We start from the raw sequence: 26,864 nt of genomic DNA on the forward strand, positions 1-26,864 counted from the left end.
GGTAAAAGACGATATTGGCAGAAATAAAGTGACATCCAAAATTGCAGATTCATTGCTGCGTATAGGCTAGGAAAATTATGTGGAGTTGTCATGTGGTAAAGGATGATCAAGAATGTGATAAGAGCTAGTGCATATGCTTTCTTATGTTTGGCAAGATAAAATTATGACTGTAGGCGTGAGTCTGAGAAAATATTAGGGTTTAGACTCTTTAAGTAATTTAATATTAATAAACTTTCCTTTTTTTTTGTTTCCGAAAGAAATAACAATAATAACTTTTAATTTTGTTCCCAAGAAAATATTAATGAACATATAAAATTATGCAGTATTACAGGCCCTTGATTCAAGATTTTTTTTCATTCCAGTTCTGGTCCAAACCACTTCCGGACTACGTTGCACGGATACGGCTCCTTTATAGCCTCCGTGTGTGACACAGCGTCGGACACAGGCACGCCTAGGACACGACTCAAAACGTGTCCTACACCTCAAAAACCGTGTCTTCAGTTTTATTTTAATTGGCGGCGTGTCGGATACGGTTCGAAACAAGCGGACACGGGCCGTATTTGGTGGACACGGCATTTATGCCTTTTCAAAACAACAAAACCCAATCTTCTGTCTCGCGAGTTCTGTTAACCAGAACGCCAGACATGGCCGCCGCATCACCACCAGGCCACCACCGTCCACGAACCTACGACACCAAAGTCGCCACCACCACCATCGAATCGTACCCCTCCTTTTCGCCTTTCACTGCTTCCCTCCGCCCCCTTTGTCATTGTCTTAGATGAGCATCACCTGCATCCTTCTATATCGCCGCCGGTCTCGCCCTCCCTCTGCCGGTTGCCAGATCACCGTGTGCACCAGCCTCGGGTGGTTTCCAGGAAACCAATCCCTAAATTGGTTTGGTGTTTTTTTTTTTTTTTTTTTTTTTTTAGGGGGGGGGGCACTCATTTTTGAATCTCTTTTGTATTATAATAAGGGATGTGCGAATTGAGATTGTATTTTCATTGAGACGCGTTTTTAACACTACCCGGGAGTTAAAGAGGAATTGGTGAGTTTGATAATAGTGTGTCGGGTAATGAGGCTTGATGGTGTTGCAAGACTCGAATTTGGATTTCGTATTGGTTGTCATTTTATGACTTTGTGGCTTTTAAATGACCAAAGTTTAGATGCTGGTTATAATGTTATTTAAATTTCCTTTATTTTAATATGTACTCCCACCTATTTCTTTATATCTTCCCCTTTCTTTTGGGCACAAAAATTAAGAAAGGGGAAGAAAGAATGAATAAAGTAGAATAAAGTATTGTAAGTTGTGAAATTTATAGGTTAGAGAAAATAATAAAGAATGAATGATGAATAAAGAATAGATAAAGTAATGAGAGTTGTTGATTTTTTAAAAGAGAGAAATTAATAAAAAAAATGAATGAAACTTACCAAAAAAGCAAAGAGGGAAGATAATCAAACTTGTGTGAAAAAGAAAGAGGGAAGATAATAGGAAATTGGAGGGAGTATATTGATTTTTTTTTTTTGCCGCGTTCATGTCCTAAAAATTTCGAAGTGCCGTGTCGCGTGTCCGTGTCCGTGTCCGTGTCCGTTTTCGTGCAACCTAGCTTTCGGACCAGAATTTTTGATTCCGGTCCGGTTTCCATCCAAGATTTTTGCGGTTCCGGTAAGTGATATGATGACGCAAGACACAGAATGACACAAGTCAGTAAGTCACAACCGGAGCTTCTCTGTTGAATCGTTGTTATCCATTAACAGATCACCGATTGTAGAGATTTATTTACAGCTCCTTGAAAACTGAAATATGATATGATTCTTTGCTGGTTCAGTTACTCAACAACAAAACTTATTCCCCAAATAAACTTACCCAATGCTCTGCTCTTCCTTTGCTTCAACTACTTCCCTTGGAATTTCCAAAATCCACCTCCTTTATGTCACCCAATAAACTCTGATTCAGTTAATAATAAATCAACTATTTTCAGTAATTTGGGGGATTATATTTGTGATGCAAAATCATATGAAATGTTTTTGTTAAATCATATCTTTGTAATTGTAATTGCATATAATAAATAGAGAAGAAGATGACAATGGCGAGCAAGACGAGAAATATATTGGAGGATTTCGTGAGGGAAGGTTCACTTAAATGGCTAGTTGGAAGTCGGGATTCCTTCAAAGACGAGCTCCGCGAAATCACCAACTCTCCTTCTGCCGGAAACAACTGGATTCCCGAACTCTCTCCTCTTGCTAATGTTGTTGTTAGGAGATGCTCCAGGTTTTTCCTTTGCTCTTTCATGGTTATTTTACATTTATTCCTTGATTAATTGCTTTATTTTACATTTATTCGACGAATTGCTTGATGATATGTGAATATCTGTGTGTTTTTGCCAAATTACAAGTAAGTAGGCTTTTGTGATGCTAGTTTCAGGATAAGATAGAGGCTTTCTGTAGCAAGTGATCAGAGTAACGAAAGCTCAAATAGGAAACGAGCGTTTTTGGGCGAGGTTTAGAGGCTTTCTGTACCAAGTGATCAGAATAATAAAACTCAAATAGGAAACGAGCATTTTTGGGTGAGGTTTGTTCTAATGTTGTTATAGCTTAATCATATCATACTATGATATGATTTCCAATGAGTTCAGTGCACGCAAAAAGGATGTTAATTGACTATGTGTCTACCCCTAGTGAGGTGCTCGAGCTAGCTCTAGTTATTGATTTGGTATGGAGCAAAACAAGGATAGGCACTTAGGCAGTCATACTGTTGTACATGACAAAGTAGAGTAAAGAGAAGTTCATATTGTTCATTGTTCCTGATACGGAAACTTTGATTGCATTTATCAGTTACACTAGAAATTTAGTACGCTAAATGATGTCCATGAGCTCCGCCTAGTAACTGAAATGGTATAGATTCTTAGTCATACAAAACAAACTAAAGAGTCATTCACTATCTATTATTGTTCCAGAAACCAGACCTGAGAACTGACACTGGAACTTCGTTTGCCTGTACCAATAAGGCCATACGGGTAATTACTCTTTCTATGTGTACTTGATAACCATAAAAACTTCTTAAAGAAATTATATTTGGATAATATTGTGTACATTCCCATAGCATTAACGCTATTATGTTACTTTATTTTATTTTCTTCACTGTTGATCAGTATTTAAATGTTCCTATGTCTTAAGAATATTGCGTGTTTTTTTTAGCCTTGATGAATAATTCGTCTATTGAAGACACTGTGCACCGTTGTCTGGTTCCAAATGGTTCCAATTGGAATTGTTGTATTCAATTCTGCTTTTGAGCCTTGATCCGAGAATCAGTCTTTGTGACTTCAACTTGTTCGTTACACTTTAAATGTGGCGAATCAATACCAATTTAAATTGCGGCTGCGGCAATTTTCAAAACCAAATCTTGATTACTTAATAGCAAAGTGGGATGAAGACTGATGTTTGATACCGTGAATTAGACGTCAAAGTTTCCTAATTTTTTTCTTTATCTGCATCGCTCGTAATTCGGCAATTTTGATGAATTCAGCGCTAGTCTTTCGCAAGTTCGAGCGAACTGGTTCCCTAGCAACTTTGTGTGTACTAATTAGCGAGCTATGTGTATCGATTAATGATTTAAAGGCTATGTGAGCAAATCCAGTAATATGGTCAAAACATTACCCCTATTCATGGTTTAAGTGCCTGGAAATTTCTAGATGAGGTCGAGTGGTGTTAAGACTGATATTTGATTGCTCAGTAGCGAGCATTGTCAAGATTGATACCATGACGAATTCAAGATTTGATACCGTGAATTAAACGTCTTTCCTACTTCTCCCCCTATCCACATCTCTCCCAACTCTAGAATTTAGGCAAAGTGATTTGCGATTTCGAGCGAACTTGTTTACAAGTAACTTCAAGCGAACTGATTTGCAAACTAATCGTGTATCCGTTGATGATTTGTGGGGTATGTGAGTCGTGACCCAATCGGATAATATGGTCATAACATTGTCCTTGTCATAAGGAAAGTGCCTAGAAATTTGTAGTTGAGGTCCTTGAATCTCCAGCTACCTTAAGATGTTGTATATAGTCATGATTGCAGCAAGTGAACATGATGATCCTCTACATTGATGTAATATGTATGACGATTATACCTGGTCACTAGAAAAAACAAAAAAGGTGGAACTGTTAGAGAAATTCATAAGTTATAACATTTCTATATCACATTCGAGAACTTAGCACTTTAGTGAAATATACTTTACAAATCACATTCCCGACTCATCTTATCCGTCTCATCATGAATTGTGTTACTTCGGTCTCCTACGAGATTTTCCTGAATAGTCTTCCTTCAAAACAATTTAAACCAAATTGCGGATTACGTCAAAGGGACCTATTTCTCCTTATCCTTTCATCTTATGTACGGAGATATTATCGCCAAATATTTTTAAGGCTGAACAAGATAGATTACGCAAGGAGTCAAGGGCATTAAAATTGGGCAAAACTCCATGCCCATCTCTCACCCGTTTTTCACTGATGATTCTATTTTTCTTATCGAAGGGAAGGATCGCTATTGTTCCCATCTTTCAAGTTTACTCAAAGATTATTGTCAGGGGTAAGTCAACTATTCTGTTCAGTCCTAGCTCGACATTGGATTCACGAGAAACTTAATGGCATCTTTCAACATTACCTCTGCCTCTAGATTTAAATTTGATAAGTACTGGCTCTAGATTTAGATCTGGTAAGTACATGGGAGTTGGGTCTCCTTATGAAATTTGGTAATTCAAAAAGAGAAACATTCAGAGATATAATCCAACTTGTTAGAAAGTGTACCTCGTCCTGAGATAGCCTACTTCTGTTAGCTGCTGGTAGACTATGTCTGATTTCTTCCATCCTATCCACCATCTCTATTTATTTTATATTGGTCTATAAGATTCTGGTAAGTGGGCAGCTAAGATTGATTCTTTACTTTCACATTTTTGGTGGGTGGGATGTAGAAATAAATATACTATTCATTAGTGTAGTAAGCTATTCACCTGCATGCCTAAAGGAATGAGAGGGATGTGGATCAGAAACACTAAGGGCCTTAACAAAGCTCTACTTGCTAAGCAGGCTTGGAATTTAATTAGTGATCCCTCGTGTCTCCTAAGTTTGATGGTAGGCGCTAAATATGGAGTAAAAGTTAATCCCGAGGTAGTCGGATACCATTCCTCCAATAACAGTAGCTCTTGGGGTTGGAAGGGCTTTTTGTGGGGTATCAGTCTTATTGAGCTGAACATTGCTTGGTTCCCTGGACGTCTCACAAAACTTAATGTGTAGCTACCATTGCCTATACATGCTTCCCTTTGACCGAGAATCCGTCCCTGGTTCATATGGAAATTGGTCATCTTGTTTCTTCTGGAGGATCTTGGAATGGTGCAATGAGTAATCTTTTTTTCCATCTGGATTGAATTAATAAAATCTTGGCTGTTCCGATCAGTGACATTGATCTGAAGGACGCTTTGTGGTGTAAAAATACGACTAAGGGGGACTACTCTGTCAAAGATGGCTACAAATGGGCACTAACTGAGGTTATCAGTGAATCCGGGTACTGATAAGGATTTAAGTAGAGTACATGAGGATTGTAAGACATTCATTAAGAAAAAGTAGTGGAAATTATCGGGACCGCAATGTGGCGGATCTTCATCTGGAAATAACTTACTGATTCCTTTCCTGTGGGATCAGAATTCAGGAAAAAGGGATTTGAATTTAGGATGTTATTGCGTGCACTGTGAAAACGGACAAGAACTTGAGAGCCAGGAACATCTGTTTAGAGATTGTCTTGTTGCTGACGGGCTGGTAGTTTGTTAGGCATAAGAACTTCTGTGGACGCCATGTTAATTTTAGAACATGGATTATTGGATGGTTTAATTTATTCTATTCCGTCAAAGACTGCGATTTATAAGGTGTTTCCTTTATCTTCCTTGTGGAGCATATGGTGTCATAGAAATGAATGTTTGTTTGGTAAGAGCCCATCTAATTCTTTGGAGCTATGAAGAGATATGAGTCTATCCTTGCTAATGGTCTTAGCACCACCTCGTCAAGTGGTGGTATTCCTCGTGCGACCTTGGGCTGTGAGGATGATGATTATGGTATGATGAATTCTATTAGAAAGGGGACTTCTTTCCGTGTCATAGGTTCGTCTTGCTCAACCCTATTACATTCATGAAGGTAGATGCGGCTTGGAATAAGGAATTTTTTCTGGAATCGGTTGGATAGCTCGAATAGGTATGGAAGGTATTATTGTCAAGAACAGGTTTAAGACCTGGGCGCAGTGTCCGGAAATTGCTGAAGCTATGGGGGTTAGACGGGCTATCAAGTGAGCTAGGGATCGTCATCTCCTTCACGTCATCAGTGCATTGGATTGTATCCTTGTCATCTTGCAGATTCTAGCGGTCGTTTCGATTAAAACACAACTTGAACCCATCATGGCTGAGATTATTAATTCTGCCAAGTATTTTCATTGTCCCTCTTTTAATTATATTATATTCCTAGAAAGTTGAATAATGTAGCTCATCTACTAGCCAAAAGCCCAAAAGGCTATTAAATTCTATTAATCTTGTTTTCCGTTTATCAAAAAAAAAAATGTTCCAGTGAAGTCAGCAATGGAGTTGCAAATGTTGATTGATATTTTAATGCTAATAATGGAGATTTCAGGAAGAAGAATTTTGGTTTAAGTGTTTTCTTGTGTTGGGCTATAAAGTAAGGTAAGAGAAAATATGGCGAGTGGTGTGATGGTATTATAATTAAGTGCAATTTGATTACTTCCTATCTTTTTTTTTGGCCGGAGTTGTTTTGTTATGCAATTTGAAACAAATGTTCATGAGAGCTATATATTTTCATTATTTTTGTACAGAGATATGGGTTTTCAAAATGACGTATAGAAAATGTGTGTTACAAATTTTGTCAGTATTTATCACGCTTAGTGAACTGCAAATAGAGTCTAAAGTGTTCTATTCATCTGCAGGATCCTAGAGGTTTCAACAAGTTCTTTTAAAGAAGATTTTGATTCAGTAGCTTCAGATTCTATAAAGGACCCCTTGCACTATGCTAGGAATCTACTTGAGTATTGTTGCTTTAGGGCACTTTCTCTGTCAATGCAAGTTGCTGGGTATTTGGCTGATAAGAAATTTCGTCGTTTGACGTTTGATATGATGCTTGCCTGGGAGTGTCCTGCTGCTGACAGCCAGCCATTACTCACTGTAAGGAGTTAATTCATTTTATTTATTTTTAGAAATTGCAAAGTCGGATTTCAACTTGTTGATTGTCTAGTTTCATTTGAGCTGTTCAGAGGTTGTAACGGATTCATCACCGATCTCCAACTTGAATTCCATTCTCACCAGGACAAACATCTTAACACTGGGGTCAAATGCTCCTGGAATCCTCCGATTATTTGGATTACTCCCTTCAAATCCATGTGCCCCATAAATTCAAATACTCTTTCAAAAAGAGGTGGGACCAAGGCACTTGGATTTGAAAGGAAGGAGTGCTATATTTTTCTTTTTGGGTCATTCAAACCAATTTATATTTTGAAAAGATAAAAACACCCTAAAGTCTGCGGATTCCACTATATTAATTTGCTTTTATTTACAATCTTACATTCACCAGCCACTTGACATATGGGGTATATTCTTTCCATTTGTCCATTTCTTGAAACTTGTGCCATATTCAATTCACTGCATCAAAATAATTTGAGGAAGTAATTTACAGTATTTTTTAGGGTTATTTCATGGGAATAATACAACCTAAGTCGCCTCTTCTCATATTAATCCATCCTACTGTTTAACTGAGAATAATCTTACCTATTGCATCATTTAACTTTTATTGAACCCATGGAAGGGAAACCTGAAGAACCGGTTTCCTTAACTATTTAACCCCCTAATTAGTCAACCTTACTCTCCTCCCAAGTCTCCAACCGACTGTCCTCTAACCACCACCCTACTGCAATCGTCTCACCCAACCCCACGCCAACCACCACCTACAACTGAACCCACACATACCACCATTTTTAAACAAGAGCAAGATTAGCAGCAGGAAAATGATTGTTGAAAATTTGAACAGTAGTAGCATTCAAAATCTTGGGATGATGTTGAAAATCAACAACCCTAGTTCTACAAATTGGACAATGTAATGCCCTTAGTAACCATTGATCAATACACTCTTCATGATAAACATGTTTACATTTTTGTTAAAATCCTAATTATTTCCCTCTTCAAATTTCCCCAAATAAATCGCACAACTCTCATTTTCCTGTTGCTCCATTGTCGAATCAACGTTTTGGGGATTGGGTCGTATGGGATTGCGGACATTGATTTGAGAGCAAAATGGTTAAGTGGACTGTCTTCTGATAATGGAGTATTTGAGGAATTAGGGTTTTAATTATTGTTGTTGATTTGATTGTTATTGTTGTATAAAGGGAGATTTGAGGAGTTTGCTATGTGAGATTGAATGCATCTTTGAATGTAATTAAGAAAAATGACGGTGAAAATAATGGCGATGAATACGACGAATGATGTGCAATCTGTTCTTCCTCTTCAAATCAATGTGTCCATTTCAATTTGGGGATTTTGATTTTGGAAGATGATAATGGAGAAGAGGAAGGGTTTTGATTGATTTGGTGTTGAATGTTCGTTGTTTCTTTTTTTTTTTTTTTTTTTTTTTTTTTTTGAGATATGGGAGTTTCAGCAATAAAAGAGAAGAAATAAAAAAAATTGGATCCACATGTGACCTGTTAGAAAACAGGTTGTAATAGGTCAAATAAGGGGTGGGTTCAGTGCAAAGTTAAATGATGCAATAGGTAAGATTATTCTTAGTTAAACACTAGGATGGATTAATATAAGAAGAGCAGGCTTAGTTTGGATTATTCTCATGAAATAATCCTATTTTTTATGTTCCAAGTTGAGCTTATTGTTGGCTTCTGGGACAGCATTGATGCTTTATAATTTGTACCTACTTTAGCCTCACTGTGCTGGATAACCTTGTCGCAGGTGGATGAAGATGCTACTGTCGGACTGGAGGCCTTTTCACGGATAGCTCCTGCAATCCCTATAATTTCTAATGTAGTCATTAGCAAAAATCTTTTTGATGTACTTACTGCGTTGTCTGGTGGGCGCCTTCAGTATTCTGTCTATGAGAAGTACCTTGTTGGTTTAGAAAGGTAGCATTCTTATGACTCCTCCTGTTTACTGCCTTCTAGCTACAACTTAAGATTGTTTGTGCTCGATTTTTTACCCAAACTTATTTGGTTTCAGATTGCCTAAGATATTAAATTCCCGATTAGATTGTGTAATGTAAGATATATATTTCTCCATTCTAAGGTGTAGATGTTCTAAGAACCTCATTACGAGTTTCATGGCAATTCACTGCTTTGGCAAATATGAAAGAGTCGATATTTTCATATTAGCAGACTGGATCTACCTACTTTGCTTGTGGGATTTATCATTACCCGCAAAAATGGCATTAGTTTGTTCATATATGTTTACGATCACCATTTGTCAACTGCCTTAACCCAAGAATGTTTGTGTGGACAAGGGTTATTTATCTCCAGTCTCATTATGGATAAACTACATATATATGGTTGGTTTGCTCAGTAGTTAACTCAAGGGAAGGTTCTACAGGCAGTATCGTAATCATCTTTTATACAATGTGCTAATATAATATTATCTGTTGTGTTAGTTTGTAAGTATGTGCTGGTTTTGTTAATTTTTAGGTGTGTGTGTGTGTGTGTGGAGGGGGTGTTGATTCGCTTAATTCTCCCAACATCAATCACTTTTATGTGCAGCTCAAAATTAATAATATTTAATGTACCCAGCATCTTTCCTTGTTGGACCTATTTCTTTTGGCTTCTGCTTGTCCTGCGCCACTGCCTTTACCCTGAGTAATTGTGGCTTTAAGCCTTTAATGACTAGGATACTAGTTAACAATTAGCAATATCTGATTGAATACTGATCTCTGTATGTCATGGTTGTTTGCATAAATGATCTCTGCTCTTATCTGGTATATATTTCATTGAAGGGCTATCAAGAAATTGAGGACGCAATCTGATTCGTCATTGCTGTCTGAACTACGGTCAGATAGAAGGGAGAAGATAGTAGAACTGGATGGTACTGTAACAACCCAACCAGTTCTTCAACATGTTGGAGTTTCTACATGGCCTGGTAAAGCTATTGAAATTTTCTTTTCTATTTGTACATATGAATGCATTCTTACTTATTCCAACAGTATTACTGATCTGTTGGAATAGCATAGGAACAGTACTTGTATTTTGGATTCCGACCAAGCATGCCCGTGTGCGTGCATCATATTCTGATTTTTCTGGTTTTTGATTACACGGTTCAGGGAGGCTAATTCTTACTGATCATGCACTATATTTTGAGCCGCTCAAAGTTGTATCTTATGATAAAGCAGTACGATATGACTTAGCAGAAGAGCTGAAACAGGTTATTAAACCTGAGTTGACTGGTCCATGGGGCACACGACTTTTTGATAAGGCTGTCTCATACAAGTCCATTTCCTTGTAAGTAAAATTGTACAACCTTCATCTTAGAGTTGTTTGCATTTGACTTTGCTTCTCAACTGATGTTTACTTGGACATTCAATTTCTCCAAACATATGTAGAGTGACACTGTAATTTATCGCACGTTTGGCTAACTCAAAAGGCCCGTTTTAAGATTATCATTACAATTTTCTTTTATTATTGTATATTGTCAAAAATTATCTGTCAACATCGAAATCGTTTGACCACCAAAGTCTAAAGGAGACTATAGATGGATAAAGCAAGTACATATTAATACTTTTATAAAGATGACTACTTCTATGTGTTTAACAATGCTATTGCCCTTAAGTTATTGAGCCGTCTTGTAAGATTTGGTGAGTAATGTGTTTCTTTTCATTCTTCTTAGATCAGAACCTGTGGTGATGGAGTTTCCTGAGCTTAAGGGGCATAGTCGACGAGACTATTGGTTGGCTATTATTCAGGAGGTTTACTTTGTTCATAGATTCATCCGCAAGTTCAAGATAGTCGGCATTGGACAGGAAGAAGCTCTTTTAAAAGCAGTGTTTGGGATTCTGCGTTTACAGGCAGTTCAAGATATGAATTCCGTGGGCCCCGTTCGCTCTGAATCTCTTCTCCTTTTTAATCTTTGTGATCAACTTCCTGGAGGAGATACGATACTTGAAACTCTGGCAAAAATGTCTGCCTCAAAAGAATTCGACAGGATTAATAGCCCTCGACTAAAAAGTGGCTTGTACTCAACCTCGGCACTTGCTATCGCTTCAAATTTGGGGTTTGGATTTGGTTCCAGTGATCATAACAGTCTTTCACTGATTGTTGGTGAGATAGCAGTGGGGGGTATGACTCCCCTAGAAAAGGCGGTTAATGAATCCAGAAGTAGCTATGAAAAGGTGGTCATGGCACAGCAAACTGTGGATGGAGTTAAAGTCGAGGGTATTGATACCAATTTAGCAGTTATGAAGGTACTTCTCTACATGCCGATCCCTTTCAGTTACAGATATGCACTTGCAAGCTATCCCTTTTTGCCTGTATTTAATAGTATCTAACAAACCATGTTCGAATCGGATAACTCATAGCAATGTCCTTTTTCACTCAATAAAAGCAATAACATGCTTAGCTGTCCATATTTGTCAACTGTCCCTCAATCTTATAAAGCTTCCCCATTGTGTTCAAATTAAATGTGCTACTATTAACATGAAATACCGGCGATAATTCTTAACAATAAAAGCAAGTCACAGTAAAGAATCCTTATATATGGTGATTAATGGATTTATATAGTCAAATGGTGCTTCTAGTAACGTGTATTATATACTCCCATTGTGATACTGTTTTTAAGATGGGTACCATATTTTTCTCGTCGTTGACACAGGTATTCCGAATCCTTAAACTCTACTTCGGTTTTCAAAATCGTTTTAATCTTTATTCTCGATTTAAATTTTAAGTTTTTATAAAAGAAATCCGGACTTCTATTTTAAAACCTATAAGTTTACCTTGACTTTGTATTATGCTTTGCTCTCCCTTTTGTTTTTCATTTTCCCCTTTTCTTTTTTTCGCATTTTGAGGTGTGCGTTCACCCATGGACGGTTCTAAAGGATGATTCATGTCAGCCGACCCCAAATCATTTTGGGATTAAGGCTCTGATGTTGTTGACACAGGGCTGTCCAGGATGATTCACCTATTATACAAAATTTTTTAGCTGATTTTAGTACGATTAGATGCCAAAAGGCTAAAAGTTGGGCCTTCTAGGAATAATATATAGAGCAACATGTGTTGGAAAATGTAGGTAAATCCATAAATTTGATTGGTTACCATGATATTAAATATCAGGTTGGCACTTGATAACAGAATCAGTGCGCACATCTTGAAGTTGTTCCTTGTGCTATGAAATACTGTTGCAGTATGGGTCAAAATCTTTGTAACGCTCTCACAATGTGATGTCACTGCTTAGATTTAATACCTATGTTGCTCCGACTCGACAGAGAAGTGTCGTGTCCAATACGGAGTCCCATTTGGGTGGCGGTGGTTTCTAGGGAGGCAAAACAGTTGGATGAGTGACTATAGGTGACTATATCAACATTGACCTGGTCACTCCCACGGAGTCCCACCTTGCCTCTATTCTACTTTCTGTTTGTACATAAAAGTGATATCGAAGCAGATAGAGAAGCTCAGGAATGTTTATTCATTAGTCCAGAACAGATTTTGACACCTTAATAGGGGTTGGAACTCATTGACAGTATTTTATGATACATGCCTCACTGAATCGAACACCTTCTTTGTGAGTGATCACGGGATCATGGATAACAGATTTGGCTAGGTTACTTGGGAAGGAAGAAAGATTCTGTGATCACTTACAAAGAAAGGTGTTTGATTGTCTAATAACAGAACTTTTTTCATCATCTTTAAAATCAACTTATCGTCAAAATCTTCATACATTTTGCAGGAGCTGCTTTCCCCATTGGTACAGCTCAGCATGTATATATTGTCTTTGGCTTATTGGGATGAGCCACTGAAGTCTATGGTTTTCTGTGCATTCTTCACATATACCATTTTCAGGTACTATTTCTGCAACTGACCTTTAACTGGTGGCTTTCTATGACGAGTATATCACTGTAGAGTACTAGATATTTTGTGGGGTGATTTACCCATTTTGAAGATGTTGCCGCTTCTTGTTGATTTATGTGTTGCTTGAGCATCTACATACATGTGTGGAATATCCATTAGATTGAAATTTGGAGAGATTTTGTTTTTTTGGTTCACACTTCACAGAAGAAATTTCGGAAATATTTAGGGAGATTATACTGCTGGTGAGCTTAGAAGCAGTCACTTTCGTTTGATAGTTAGTCAAATAACCTTAAATGAAAATAACGCAAACGAGTTTACTAACACATTTAATCGTTTTAATCACTGTTTTTTGACGTGTCAAGTTTCTTATTGTGGACAATGGGCCCACGGGGGTGCTTGGGAAACAAGCGTTTGCATTTGTGGAGTCGCCACCAATTTATTGTGGAAAATTGGAAACCGTTCGAATACCTCGTGTCATGTCAAGACACAAAGTAGTGACATGAATACTAAGCAATCGTTACCCTTAGCATTCTATGTCTAGAATGACTCTCGTGGATGCCAATGAACACGGATGTTCACAGAGATCTGGAGTAAGGGGTGAGGGTACGTATTAGGAAGCTCTTTTGATCGAACACCTAATCCCGCCCGCCTCGATAGCGGCCTCTACTAATGATTAGGGAAATCGTCTATACTCGATATGCATGCAATGCAACATCCAAGTTTTAATCCTAGCATGTGAAGATTTAACTAAGTCGGTTAACAATTAATTAGCAAACAATTGGGTCGAAGTAGGAATTTAAGATTCAATTACATGTGAAAACATACAAATGATACGATAAAAGAAATACAATAATAAATACAATAATTACAACGGATTAATGATTTATGTCGAAAATACCTTTAAAAACGGATTATTTGGGAAAAAAAAAGAATAAATAAATAAACGACCAGGAATTAGGCGATAATACGAATAATAGTAGATTAATACGTAAACTTATTAAACTAGGCCAAGGCAGAAATGGAGCTCAGAGACAGAAATCAACGAAATCAAATCAACGAAATCAACCTGGAACAGGCGCAGCAGAGATGCGCCCTCTGGAATAGGCGCAGCAGTTGCTGCGCCTGTTCCAAGGCTGTGTTCTGTGAAGCCGGAACTGCAAATCGTTAGTATTCGTGGGTGAAATTTAATGATTGATTAATGATATTTACTCGGATGAAAGTGATTAGCAGATTATTTACATGTGATTAACGGTCATGAAAGCAATAAACATGGATAAGACTAACTAGAACGAATTAATACAAGATTACAAGGTTAATTAATTACAAATTAATAAACTAAACAAATTATTAGGCTAAACAAGATGAATTAATGAGGAATATGATAATAACAGATGAAAAATATATCAATGACGAATTCCAGAAACTCAATATGGATGAATCGAATTTCTACAACCCGGTTTGACTTTAGTGACAAAAACCCGCAAATATTGGTTACAAGGGATTTAAGTCGGAATTTAATGACGAATTACATGTTAATGATGATGAACGATATGTTAAATTGTCATGTGAATGAAATAAGAACAAACAAAGACGAGAGAAAACAAAAGGTGAAACCAACAGAAGACGAAGGAAGAAGAAGAGAAGCAGGAACGGCGGTAACCTCAGGAAGAGGCGAGGCGCAGCAAGTGCTGCGTCCCTTCCAAGAGGCGCAGCAGTTGTTGCGTCCCTTCTCGACGTCTGTCTTCTGTTAATCCGTAAAAAAAGGTTTAAACAAAGGGTTTTAGAAATCGGTTTTAATTATATTTTCGACATAAATCTTACAATATGATTACAACAATAAAGAACAATAAATAAAAGAGAGATTTATACCCTCAGACTTACATGTTTGACGAAACGAGATGAACTAAGTTTACGATTAGTGATGCTCGACTCGAATGTAACGAAAGTGCCCTCGTAAGAGGAAAATGATTAGGATTGATTAAAGTTGATTATGGTGGAGTTGGTCAAATTGGTCGGTCATGCAAACGAGGCTGGTACTCAGAAGGATCGGAGCTTACGTGGTCGAAAGTTCAAGCACGTAGACGCCAAAAAGTAAGAACGTGGTCTAGAATGCAAAGGGACACTCGCGTGAGAAATATGAGGAGCGAAGACTCCTATTTATACTAATCACGGAATTAGGGTTTAGGAAAGGAGAGAAAGATCCGGAAACAACCGACTTAGGTTTAACACGGAAACTTGGACAAAAAGAAAGCCTTGAGGAAAAGGCGCAGCAGGTGCTGCGTCCCTTGGAAGAGGCGCAGCACTTGCTGCGTCCTTTCCTCAGTGGGTTCCTTCTACGCAAGAAAGCGCGTTTGACAGCCTGTCGTATTTTAGGCATAACTTTCTATACAAGACTCGGATTAAGGTGATTTTGGTGGCGTTGGAAAACTAAGAAAGAGATCTATAACTTTCTGTGAAATAGGCCCGACCCAAAAAAGTCGTTATCACCTCGTAAAACGGGCCTAAAGGTCGGGTTGTCATTTTAGCTAAATGAAATACACATTTTGTAATGTAAACTCTTAGTTTAGCCTAATGAAGTGACATGAGACTCAAAATGAGATATAATCTCAACATTTTATGACATCCTAACCTTAGGTAGACAAGCACATTGCTTTTGACTCGGGATTTGACGGTTTATAGAAAATGAAGACGGTTTTTTGACCCGAACTCCAAATGTACTCTAATTACTGCCAAAACGACCGTATCGGCACGTAGATGACAATTAAGAGGTAGACATAAATGTTTGAGCGATCACTTGACGATAAACTTACGAACTGTCACAAATCGTTCCGCGTACCAAACATGCGGCCCAATCATCACCGGGTGGTTTGCGGGGGGTGCAGAAACGAGGTGTCTACACTTATTATGGAGACACTATTGTTTAAAACATGGTTACCGAATTCGCTATAAAAACGTCCTTACCAATTCGTGATTCGCTTTTGTAGAATGTGTGTTAGAAGTATTTTCAGTAAGCAACGTGATAGAATTCGCTTTTAACAATTCGCGATTCGTAGAACACCAAGCGAATTCGGTAAACATGGTTTAAAACAAGCAAAAATGTTCACACAACAGTTTCAGCTTCTCATATTGTGAAATAATTAAGTCCTGCAATTTTCGATGCAACTTCACAAGGGGTCACATTCAAAAGATGAGTGTGGCGGAGATGCGCATGTTGAGGTGGATGTGCGGACATACAAGGAAAGATCGGTTAAGGAATGAGGTTATTAGGGAAAAGGTAAAAGTGGCGCCAATAGAGGACAAGATGATGGAAAACCGACTAAGATGGTTTGGCCATGTGAGAAGGAGACCTATGGACGCCTTTTGATTAGGAGGCCGGAGACTTGGAGAACAGAAAAAGGTCCCTAGAGGCAGAGGAAGACCGAGACAGACATGGTTGAGAGTGATAGAGCACGATATGAGAGTTCTGGGGCTTGAGGAGAGTATGGTGACGGAGAGGGCACAATAGAGGGAAAGGATACATGTGGATTTTTAGTATTTGATGTTTTTTGACAGATTTAGTGTTTTTTTATTTATTTAATTTAAAGAAATTAATTTATTTATTTTTCTCTCCTTTACTTCACACTTTTTCAACAACCACTTTCTTATAGATTTTACCTGGTTCATTCCGGATCCTTAACTCTATTTCGGTTTTTAAAAATCGTTTTAATCTTTTCTCTCGATTTAAATTTTAAGTTTTTATAAAAGAAAGACGGAATTCGATTTTAAAACCCCTAAGTTCACCTTGACTTTCCATTACATTTTCGTTCTCCCTTTTTGTTTTTCATCTTCCCTTTTTTTATTCGCATTTTGAGGCGTGCGTTCACCCATGGACGGTTCGAAAGGATGATTCATGTCAACCGACCCCAAATCATTTTGGGATTAAGGCTCTGATGTTGTTGTTGTTGTTGTATTGGACAGCAAATGTCTACACAGCAGGGTTGAGTTTTTGTTTAGAAGCAACTCACCAATATATATGAGAGCATTATCATTTTACTGGTGGTAAAAGAGTCCATACAGGTCAAGGCAATAGGAGTGGAATATTCTTAAACAAAAGGAACTAGGAAATATTTTTGGTTGATGGTGAACAGAGTAATGCAATGGAAAAAGCATTACAGTTATTTTCGTAAAGGGAATTGTTGCCCGCCTCCACCTTTTGGTAATGCATTATTCCATACTGGAGCAATTGTTCCCCATCAGCCTTGACCATTACATTCCTCGCACCTCTGTCTGTCACCGGTTAAAAGTTATCGTTGTCTAGTTTATTTCACCTCACAAGTGTTAGTTATTGCAGTGTTTGAGGTTTGAAACCATGGGTGGTATGTTTTTGTTATCTTTTAGTCTAGTTCAAATATATCTCGTTTCGTTTCGTTGTTTTAAAGCTAATGAAAACAATTTAAGCTAAGAAAATGACAAATAAATTTAATTGAACCAATATTAAAACTGAAGTTTTAAACACTAGATTAAAGGTGTTGGTGGCTAAAAGGGGTGTCATGCAATAAAGACTTTACATGGGAAGGGTTAGGTTAGGTTACTATTGTTCATTAGGGTATGAAATAAACGCCCTCTCTCGAGCTACCAGTTAAAATCACAATCAAAATAGTACAAGTAATAATTTACCCACTTTTTATGCAATTAATTATTATTATTATTTTTTTTTTGCAAGAAAGATTAGAGCCCATCTTATTCATCAACTTGGGGAAAAACAAAGGTCAATTCTTAGAAAAAAACAAAACCCATGAAAAAGGTCAACAATTCAAACCACCCTAAATTTCATGATATAATTCACCCCTAACAGCATACAGTAGTGTCACACTCACAACATATTGGATTTTTCGAAAGATATGTTCAGGAGAATGCTCCTCATCCCTCAACACCCGTGCTTATCTTTCTTCCCAGATCAGATATATAGCAGCATTAATGCAACATTGAAACCACATTGCCTTCCAATACCTCCTTTTTATGCAATTAATTAACTCTTAACATGTACTCTAGGTCAGACCTCAGTACTCTTACAGTGGCCCAACCATTCATTAATATTCATCATTAGCCTTAAAATCACCTGTAGTAATTAACCTTAAAGTTCTCATTTTGGCATAGTTACACAATTATTTTTGGGTAATTTCATATACTCTGTAGCTATTTGCGATAGTTTGGCACATCGGCATTAATCGAACCTAATTGACAAGCATTTTAAACAAATTCTCACATTTCACACATTTGATGGCAGACTCGAACTTTTAACACTGATGAATTCCACTATTTTTAAAATACCAATACAAGACATAAAATTATGGGTTTTAAAATTTATGCAAAAATTACTCCGTATAATAGAAAAAAAATATCCCAAAATGAAGGACTTGATGACAGTGAGAAAATTATGAAGTTTGATCATAAGAAGTTTATAGCTTGAGCCTAAACAAACTGAAAGGAAGGGAAAAGAAGAGCCACTAATTCTGGAAAGTGAGACCCCGACTAAAATATGGGGTTTTCATTCTATGTATCGAAGGGGGAAGGAAGGGCTAGTTCGTCTTTCACATTAAGAAGGTGGGGGATGGGGGGTTCCTCTATACTGCAGACAAGTTCATAAATGGCCTGGAAATCCTGGAATTGAATTGTTTTTGTTTGTTTGAGTTTGATGGTCATATGTTGTCAACTACGACCATTATTTTATCAAGGTATATTACAATTATTCTAAGATGACGATGACGATAACGGTAACGATGGGAGACAACAACAATAACAACAGCATTACTCATAATGACTCCATGAATGAGTAAGGTGGTGAAGATGTACCGTGTACGAAGCCTTACTCCTATGTTGTTATAGAAGGAAGTTGTTTCTCTATAACCCAAAATGTAACGTGAGTCGATGATTGCATCAAATGATTTCCACTCACCATTAAAAGAACTATGAACAATTTAGTGAACCATTTTGCTTAAAGATGATCATGTAAATTTTATATTGTATTTATTCGTTTATATGGAGAATATGATGGCCAAAGTTGATTATGTTGACTATTAGAGTCAAATGAGAACAATATAAATTGCAGAAAGGTAGTACATCTTTATGTCATTTTCTGGTTTTTTCTTCCCAAATAATTTTATTTTCACACTTTTCAGGGGATGGTTTGTGTATGCTTTTGCTTTGCTGCCTATGCTACTTGCTTTCTTTATGGTGTTGACGTTATGGCTTAGTCAAGGCAGGCCAGTTGTAGAGGTAAAGGTAATAGCGCCTCCTCCAATGAATGCAATGGAGCAACTTTTGGCAGTTCAGAATGCAATTTCTCAAGCCGAAGAGTGCATCCAATATGGAAATATTGTCCTACTCAAACTACGCGCATTGCTGTTATCCATTTCACCCCAGGTTTGGATCTTTGCTTCTCAGTATTCTTCTTCACATCATAAAAATTGGATTTATTGAGAATAGTACTACATTCATTCCATTTACTGTATTATTGTTCTCGTTTGATTTTTTGTCTGCTGATGTCAACTTTAACTACTAATTCATTTCTTTCTGGGATTTTCTCACTTGTACCCTCAGCTATTTCATTTTCTCACTTATACCCCATATTTAAAAAAAAAAAAAAAAGAAACTTTGACTAGCTAGAACTGTGGTTACGAGTTTAGAAAACGCTAAAACTTTTTTTTCCCCGAATCAAAGATCTCATAATGACGATTCATTAGAAAAAAAAAAAATCATCCCTTTTGGAACTTGTACCCGGGAGTTCTACTCTGTCAAAGTTTTTTTCGTCAAAAAACTCAGAAGGGTACAATTGAGAAATCCTTTTTTTTTTTTAAATATGCAATTCAAATTGTTCCCTTTGATCTATCAAAAAAAATTAAATATTACCCATTTCTAGAAGTTGTAGTTATTGTCTATAGTGAGTTAACCACTTAAATTGGAGAACATTAATGTGTGGGAATAATCGCTTATGGATTAATGGTCTTTGCGGTACTTTGTATTGTAGGCGACTGTGAAATGTGCAATATTGCTTCTAGTCATGGCTGTAGTTTTGGCATTTATACCCATAAAGTACATGATCTTCTTGAGCTTTTTGGAAGCATTCACACGGTATTCCCCTCCAAGGAGAGCAAGCACGGAGAGGTGGGAGAGAAGATTACGCGAGTGGTGGTTTAGTATACCTGCCGCCCCTGTTGCACTCGAAAGAGAGGATGATGATAAGAAAAGAAAATAGGGCAGTCTTAGATTGATGTAAAATGCAAGTTTTTGCTTGTTGGAAAAGCGTCATGTTATATAAAAGCTTTTCTTAGAGGCCATGTATCTATGAGAGTTGTATATCAGAACTATGTAGCATACGAAATCTGCCAGAATCCTCTGTATATCTGATCTTGCAGTTAGAGCTGTTGTTAACCTTGTAACCGAAATCGTTTGAAGCATACAAGATCATCGTGATGTTGCTGCAATGCTTATGAACGAACCCTGAGAATTTGTTGTATTATTAACTGTCAAAGTACCGAATGTGCGGCGTCTCTTTCCTGTGTTTATTGTGATTGTATTGTATGGCCAGGCAGCTTAGGGAGTGTATTATATTAGCAAGCGACTACCAATGCTGCGTGTTATCTTGTGATTATAGTCATGGATAACACTATTTCCTTTCAGTTGAATGCCGCTTGACCTGTTGAAAAATGGAGTCATGCTCCCTTTCCTAGACCATCAGATTCTTCAAGATCTCCTTTATTAGTTCTATAATCACCATTTCAGTTATATTATTCTCGAGGATTGTTATCTACCTTCTCCCTCATATCTTCTCTTCCACCTTCTCCCTTTGTCCTTTCACAATCGATTAAGATAATATATATCGGGTGGGATCGGATGACAAGTGGATGAGGCCAAATATATAATATTTTAACCGGTTATTAGAGGAGAAGGTAGAAAAGAAAACATAAAAGAGAAGGTAGATAGCAATTCTCATTATTCTCATTCATCCTAGCTAATATATAGTTTTTGTTGGAGTCGATTAAATATGTACTCAACTGAATGAAGAACTACACGAGTAGTTTCTTTTTTTTTTAAGAGAATTAAAAATAACTCCCTTTTAAAATTCAATTTTTTAAAATTATACTCCCTCGTACACTTTTTTTTTTCTTTCTAAAATTACTCCCTTAAGATGCACTTTTATTAAAAATTATTTCAAAACTCCAATTTAGGCGACTTATTCTGTAACACTACGGATTCTCTTTGGAGCCTACTCGACCGAGTAGAGCCTACTCGGCCGAGTAGTGCTCTGAGTGCGTGTTATTTTGGTTCTGCCGAGGAATACTCGGCCGAGTATAGTGAATACTCGACCGAGTATTGGACACTCGGCCGAGTATGCACTTACTCGACCGAGTGTCCGGTTTGGCGGAGTGTTATTTCGACGGTTTGATTAGGGAATGTTTAGGGTATTTTATACAACCGCGTCAGTTTCTAATATCATTTTCAAAAGCTTTATCATTTCTACGTTAACCTAATCACACCCAAATCATTCCCTAATCCTCCTCTTAAGCATTCCGTAGCGTCATTGTGTGGATAATCGTCGTGGTGTGCTTTACATGACTTGTTGTTGTAATTATCGTCGTCTATTGATCATCGTAGAATGAAGGTTTTGTGACAGTGTTGGTGTGAGGGGATCGAGATGACAGTAATGTCATGTGATAGTGATTGTGGTGGAGTCACTTGCGGGAGTGGCTTCACACCCTAGTTCGCCCTCCGTGGAACCCGCCACGGGAGGGGATGTGCACATTAAGGGACAGGGATCGTTGTCGCTCGTTGAGGAGCTGGACTAGGTGGGATCGGTGCGGTCACCCATGGCGGCGAGGATTACTGTTGCGATGGGTAATCAGCGGGGCTACACACTTTAGTGTGTAGTCGGTTACTATGTGAGCTTGGGTGATTGGGAGTTGATGATGATCAGACGAGTATTGCATTTGTTTGTCTTGTTTGTTGCATAATCGACCCCGTTGTTGTTTGTGGAATCTGCGGTGATCCATTCGGGGATGGTGAGCGGGCTTGATGAGTTTTGCTAGTGAGAGCTTGGGGATTATCTTGGGAGATTTGCCACCACGAGTCATAGCATCACCGTCTGAGTCTTAGCGAGTTTTCTTTTATTGTTAAGACCTTGAAGTTGTATTTCGTTAGACAGTATTTGGTTTTGGATATTGTAAACTTTGCATTTTACATTACTTTAATAATGATGCTCAATTCAGACGCTTTGGTATATACTAACCTCGGGAAACCGAGATGGTAACGCACTTTCATGGTAGGGTGGTCCTGGTAAGGCACCTTGGTATGAGGGGGTGTTACAAAGTGGTATCAGAGCCGAAGATTCCGGCACCTAAACAAATGAATTTAATGAACCTAGGGAGTCTAAATAAAATGAACCCGGGGAGAGTTGTTTGGAGCTACCGCAAAGACTCGGGAGACGTCCCGGAGTCGCACATTGGCCCTTACTAACTCGAGCCGGTAACATGGGGGAAAGTGTGATGAGGACTAGGCTTTGTATGTGCACGTATGTGAAGATACATGTTGGTAAAAGTCGATAGTTGCATATATGTGTGATGAAGTTCTTAACTGTTGTGATGGGAGGAGTGGTAGATGAAACGGGTTGTGATTTCAACGTTGGATTTAGCATATGTGCAAATTGGATCGATATGGTTACAATATGGTGTTAAAGCTTTAATATATGCATTACATCCGACGTGATTATAACATGGTTTTAAATCCTTAAGTATTTACTGCGGGAATAGTGAGCATGATAGGGGGGATCGTAACCTGTATATCTGTTTATATAGCGTAACTCGGCCGAGCAGCGCAGGTACTCGACCGAGTATGGAGTACTCGGCCGAGTAGCCAAAAACTCGACCGAGTGTTGCTTGATGGAAAGTAGCAGTTGCTACTGTTTGTGATTACTCGACCGAGTATGAGAGTATACTCGACCGAGTATAGGCCACTCGGCCGAGTGTTATTACACTCGACCGAGTGTTATTACACTCGACCGAGTGTTCTTTTTGTGTTTTGACGGTTGTCTCTGGAGTCGATACTCGACCGAGTGGCTGGGAGGATACTCGACCGAGTTATCTTTACTCGACCGAGTATGATGTATACTCGGCCGAGTGTTCTTATGGCGGAAGGAGTGTTAAATTTTGAGCATGTGTTTACGTTTTTTTTCTTTCTTATCAGCTCAAAATGCCGCCCAAAAGAACTCCCGCGCAGATCCAAGCTTCAGAGATGTCTCTTGATGAGGTTGCTCGCATGATTGAGCAACAAGAGGCTCTCCTTGAAGCTCTCAAAAATGTGGGAAAAGGAAACGAGAAGACGATGGATGCAACCCAGCTTAGCATCAACATTGCTCGTTTCCACCCTCCCACATATGACGGGGTAGGTGAACCAAAGCTGCTCGAGAAGTGGCACCGTGAGATTGAAGCTCTCATGGAGATGGTTAAGTGCCCCGAGGACATGATTGTTGAGCAGGTAGTGTACTACCTAAGAGGAGAAGCCGCGATTTGGTGGCGAACGTCAAGGATGATGCTAGAGCTTACTACCGGGCGGAAGGGGCTATTCCGTGGTCCAGGTTGAAGAGTGCTATGAGAGAGCGATTTGTGCGGAGCATATCCGACACAAGATGAGATCCGACTTTGAATCTTTCACTATGTCCGAGGAGATGATGATCACGACTACTATCATCGGTTTATGGAGCTATCTCGTTATGTGGAAGATTTGCAGCTCGGACAAAGAGGTTTGGCTCTCCGATTTGAGAGGGGTTTGTCTGCTAAGATCGTGAGTCGTATGCCGGCTGGGGTTGCTACTGACCTCAAGGAAGTGTATCTGAGAGCGGGTCAAGCCGAGAGAATGGTGGATCTCTCAAGGGAGATCGAGGAGAGGACTTTCTACGTAAAAGAGGAAGGCCGATAAGCGGGAACAACAATCACCAACCAACAAGAAAGGGAATTTCAATCATGCCAAGGCTTTCTCTAGTGGAGTGGTTTCTCCGGAGGTTCTCGTGGTTGGGGAAAGAATGGAGGTCGGGTGTGAGTGACAACACCAACCTTACGTGTTTCAACCGTGGTGGGATAGGCCACAAAAGGCGGGAATGCACGAGCTACAAGCCCGCAATGGTTCGGGAGCTCGATCGGGAAATTTCTCTCGGGGGCCGACTCGAGTTTTGCTAGCAACCGACCGGGAGGTTCATGGGGCAATAGAGGTGGACGGGGGGTAACCGGGCGGTTACAACCGCGGTGGTGGTGGATCTTATCGGCGCCAGAATAAAGTGTCACCCAGATTCTAGCGGCTAAGCCAAGTACCTCCAATGCTTGATTCGGGGTGGAGGACAGAAGAATAGTGGAAAGCTCTTCATGATGGATAAGCAGGAAGCACAAGATGATGCTCATGTAGTTACCGGTACCTTTCTTGTTAATAATGTACCGTCCTTTGTTTTGTTTGATTGGGGCTACACATTCTTTTGTGTCTAAAAGTCATCTTTGTGTCTATGGGTTTGGGACAGTTTGAGGTTGTAAAAGATGATGTGTTCATACCTTGGGGAGTCGTGTCGTGTCTCAAGTTATATAAGGGTATATCTATGGTGATTGGAGGGGTAGATTTACCAAGAAACCTGTTAGAGTTTCCTAAGGATGGGTTTGAGGTGATTGTCGGGATGGATTGGCTAGGTAGGTATGACGCCAGGATAGATTGTAGACAAAAGAGAGTGTCTTTAAAGGGTCCCAAGGGTGTTAAGGTGTCCTATAGAGGGTTTGTGGTAAGGCCTAAGTGTAGGTTTATAGCGGTTATGACTTTAAAGTCATGTTTAAGGAAGAAGTGTCCCTTAATTCTTTGTCATGTGAGAGATCACCGAGTAGAGCCGCCGACAACTGACTTCGAGATTTCCGTGGTGAAAGAATTTGAAGATGTATTTCCGGAGGAAATACCGAGTTTGCCTCCCAAGAGGGATGTCGATTTCAGCGTGGAGCTTAAGCCGGGAACGGGTCCTATATCTAAAGCACCTTATCGTATGGCACCTAAAGAGTTGGCTGAGTTGAAGAAGCAGATACATGAGTTGTTAGACAAGGGTTATATCAGGCCTAGCGTGTCACCGTGGGGAGCTCCAGTTCTTTTTGTAAAGAAGAAAGATGGGAGTATGAGATTGTGCATTGATTACAGAGAGCTCAATCGGGTTACAGTGAAGAATAAGTATCCGTTGCCAAGGATTGACGATTTGTTCGATCAGCTAAGTGGAGCTGGTATGTTCTCTAAGATTGATCTGAGGTCGGGGTATCATCAACTGAGGATAGCGGATGAGGACATTCCTAAAACAGCGTTCCGATCTCGTTATGGTCACTACGAGTATGTAGTGATGCCTTTTGGGTTGACCAATGCGCCAGCAGCTTTTATGGATTTGATGAACCGGATCTTCACACCGTTTTTGGATAGGTTTGTGGTTGTTTTCATCGACGATATCCTAGTTTATTCCAAGACTAAGGAAGAGCACGAAGAGCACTTGAGGATAGTTTTGCAGACTTTGAGAGAAAATCAGCTCTATGCCAAGTTATCCAAGTGTGAGTTCTGGTTAGAGGAAGTGGCTTTTCTAGGCCATGTAATATCCAAGAAGGGGGTATCTGTGGATCCTAGTAAGATTGAGGCCGTTACCAAGTGGGAATCGCCGAAGAATGTTCCTGAGATTCGGAGTTTCTTAGGCCTTGCTGGCTACTACAGGAGATTTGTGAAAGATTTCTCTACCATAGCACGGCCTATGACATCCTTGATGAGGAAGGAAGTCAGATTTGTTTGGGATGAGAGTTGTGAAACGGCGTTTCAGACCTTAAAAGAACGCTTGACCACAGCTCCTATCCTAGCCTTGCCAGAGGGTTGTGAGAACTTTGAGGTCTATACCGACACTTCAAAGAACGGTCTAGGTTGTGTTTTGATGCGGGGAGGAAAGTGATAGCTTATGCTTCGAGGCGATTGAAGCAATATGAGGAGAATTACCCTACTCATGATTTGGAGTCGGGTGCGATTGTGTTCGCTCTTAAGATTTGGAGGCACTACCTTTATGGCGCAACTTTTAAGGTGTTCTCTGATCATAAGAGTCTAAAGTATATCTACACTCAGAAGGAGCTTAACATGCGACAGAGGCGGTGGATGGAGCTGATTGGAGATTATGATATGGAGATCATCTATCACGAGGGTAAAGCTAATGTTGTCGTAGATGCTTTGAGTAGGAAGAGCGTTCATTATTTGTGTACATCTATGTCCTTGCTTGAAGTTGAGAGATGAGATGTCTAGATTGGGGATCTTTATGATTCGAGAGGGGAATACCATCGGGGATTTGACGATCGAGCCAGAGTTGTATGAAAACATCAAAAGCAAGCAAGAGCTTGATCCTAAGATCCAGGAGTGGAAGTCTAAGGTAGAGAGTGGAGCGACTTCCGGGTTCTCTATACATCCGGATGGGAGTGTTCGTTTTGATGGGAGATGGTGTGTTCCGATGATGCGAGTTAAGGAGAATGATCTTGTCGAGGCTCATTGCACTCCTTATTCGATTCACCCGGGTGGTGACAAGCTTTACAGAGACCTTAAGAAGACTTTTTGGTGGCCGAACATAAAGAGAGATGTAGCTGAGTTTGTGGCTAGATGTTTGACTTGCCAAAGGGTCAAAGGTGAACAAAGGAGACCTCAAGGTAAGATTCGGTCTCGACGGCCCGAGTGGAAGTGGGAGTCGATCTCTATGGACTTTATTGTGGGGTTACCTAGG

At 39.1% G+C, this 26,864-nt stretch overlaps 1 protein-coding gene across 3 annotated transcripts; it reads left to right on the forward strand.

Annotated features, from left to right (window-relative positions):
• The first annotated feature begins 1,697 nt into the window (after nt 1–1,697).
• Nucleotides 1,698–20,576, forward strand: LOC141647833 (uncharacterized). 3 transcript variants are annotated; one of them, XM_074456183.1, is made up of 10 exons: nt 1,741–2,269; nt 2,955–3,014; nt 6,974–7,208; nt 8,994–9,163; nt 10,021–10,163; nt 10,345–10,522; nt 10,908–11,481; nt 12,960–13,072; nt 19,240–19,483; nt 20,088–20,576. In XM_074456183.1, the coding sequence occupies exons 3-10, from the start codon at nt 7,104–7,106 to the stop codon at nt 20,313–20,315; spliced, it is 1,755 nt and encodes a 584-aa protein (XP_074312284.1). In that variant the 5' UTR covers nt 1,741–2,269; nt 2,955–3,014; nt 6,974–7,103; the 3' UTR covers nt 20,316–20,576. The 3 variants fall into 3 exon arrangements, with proteins under 3 accessions (XP_074312283.1, XP_074312284.1, XP_074312285.1); XM_074456184.1 differs by lacking the exons at nt 1,741–2,269; nt 2,955–3,014 and adding exons at nt 4,528–6,372; nt 6,601–6,713; XM_074456182.1 differs by lacking the exon at nt 2,955–3,014 and having other exon boundaries at nt 1,698–2,269.
• Nucleotides 20,577–26,864: the final 6,288 nt, after the last annotated feature.

Source organism: Silene latifolia, chromosome 3 (assembly GCF_048544455.1).
Source record: "Silene latifolia isolate original U9 population chromosome 3, ASM4854445v1, whole genome shotgun sequence".
Lineage (NCBI taxonomy): Eukaryota > Viridiplantae > Streptophyta > Magnoliopsida > Caryophyllales > Caryophyllaceae > Silene > Silene latifolia.

Coding starts and splice junctions, on each gene's coding strand:
- LOC141647833 (XM_074456182.1), top strand. CDS start 2,079: ATGACAATGGCGAGCAAGACGAGAAATATATTGGAGGATTTCGTGAGG. Junction 10,164..10,344: donor TGGAGTTTCTACATGGCCTG/GTAAAGCTATTG, acceptor TACACGGTTCAG/GGAGGCTAATTCTTACTGAT. Junction 19,484..20,087: donor TGTTATCCATTTCACCCCAG/GTTTGGATCTTT, acceptor TTTGTATTGTAG/GCGACTGTGAAATGTGCAAT.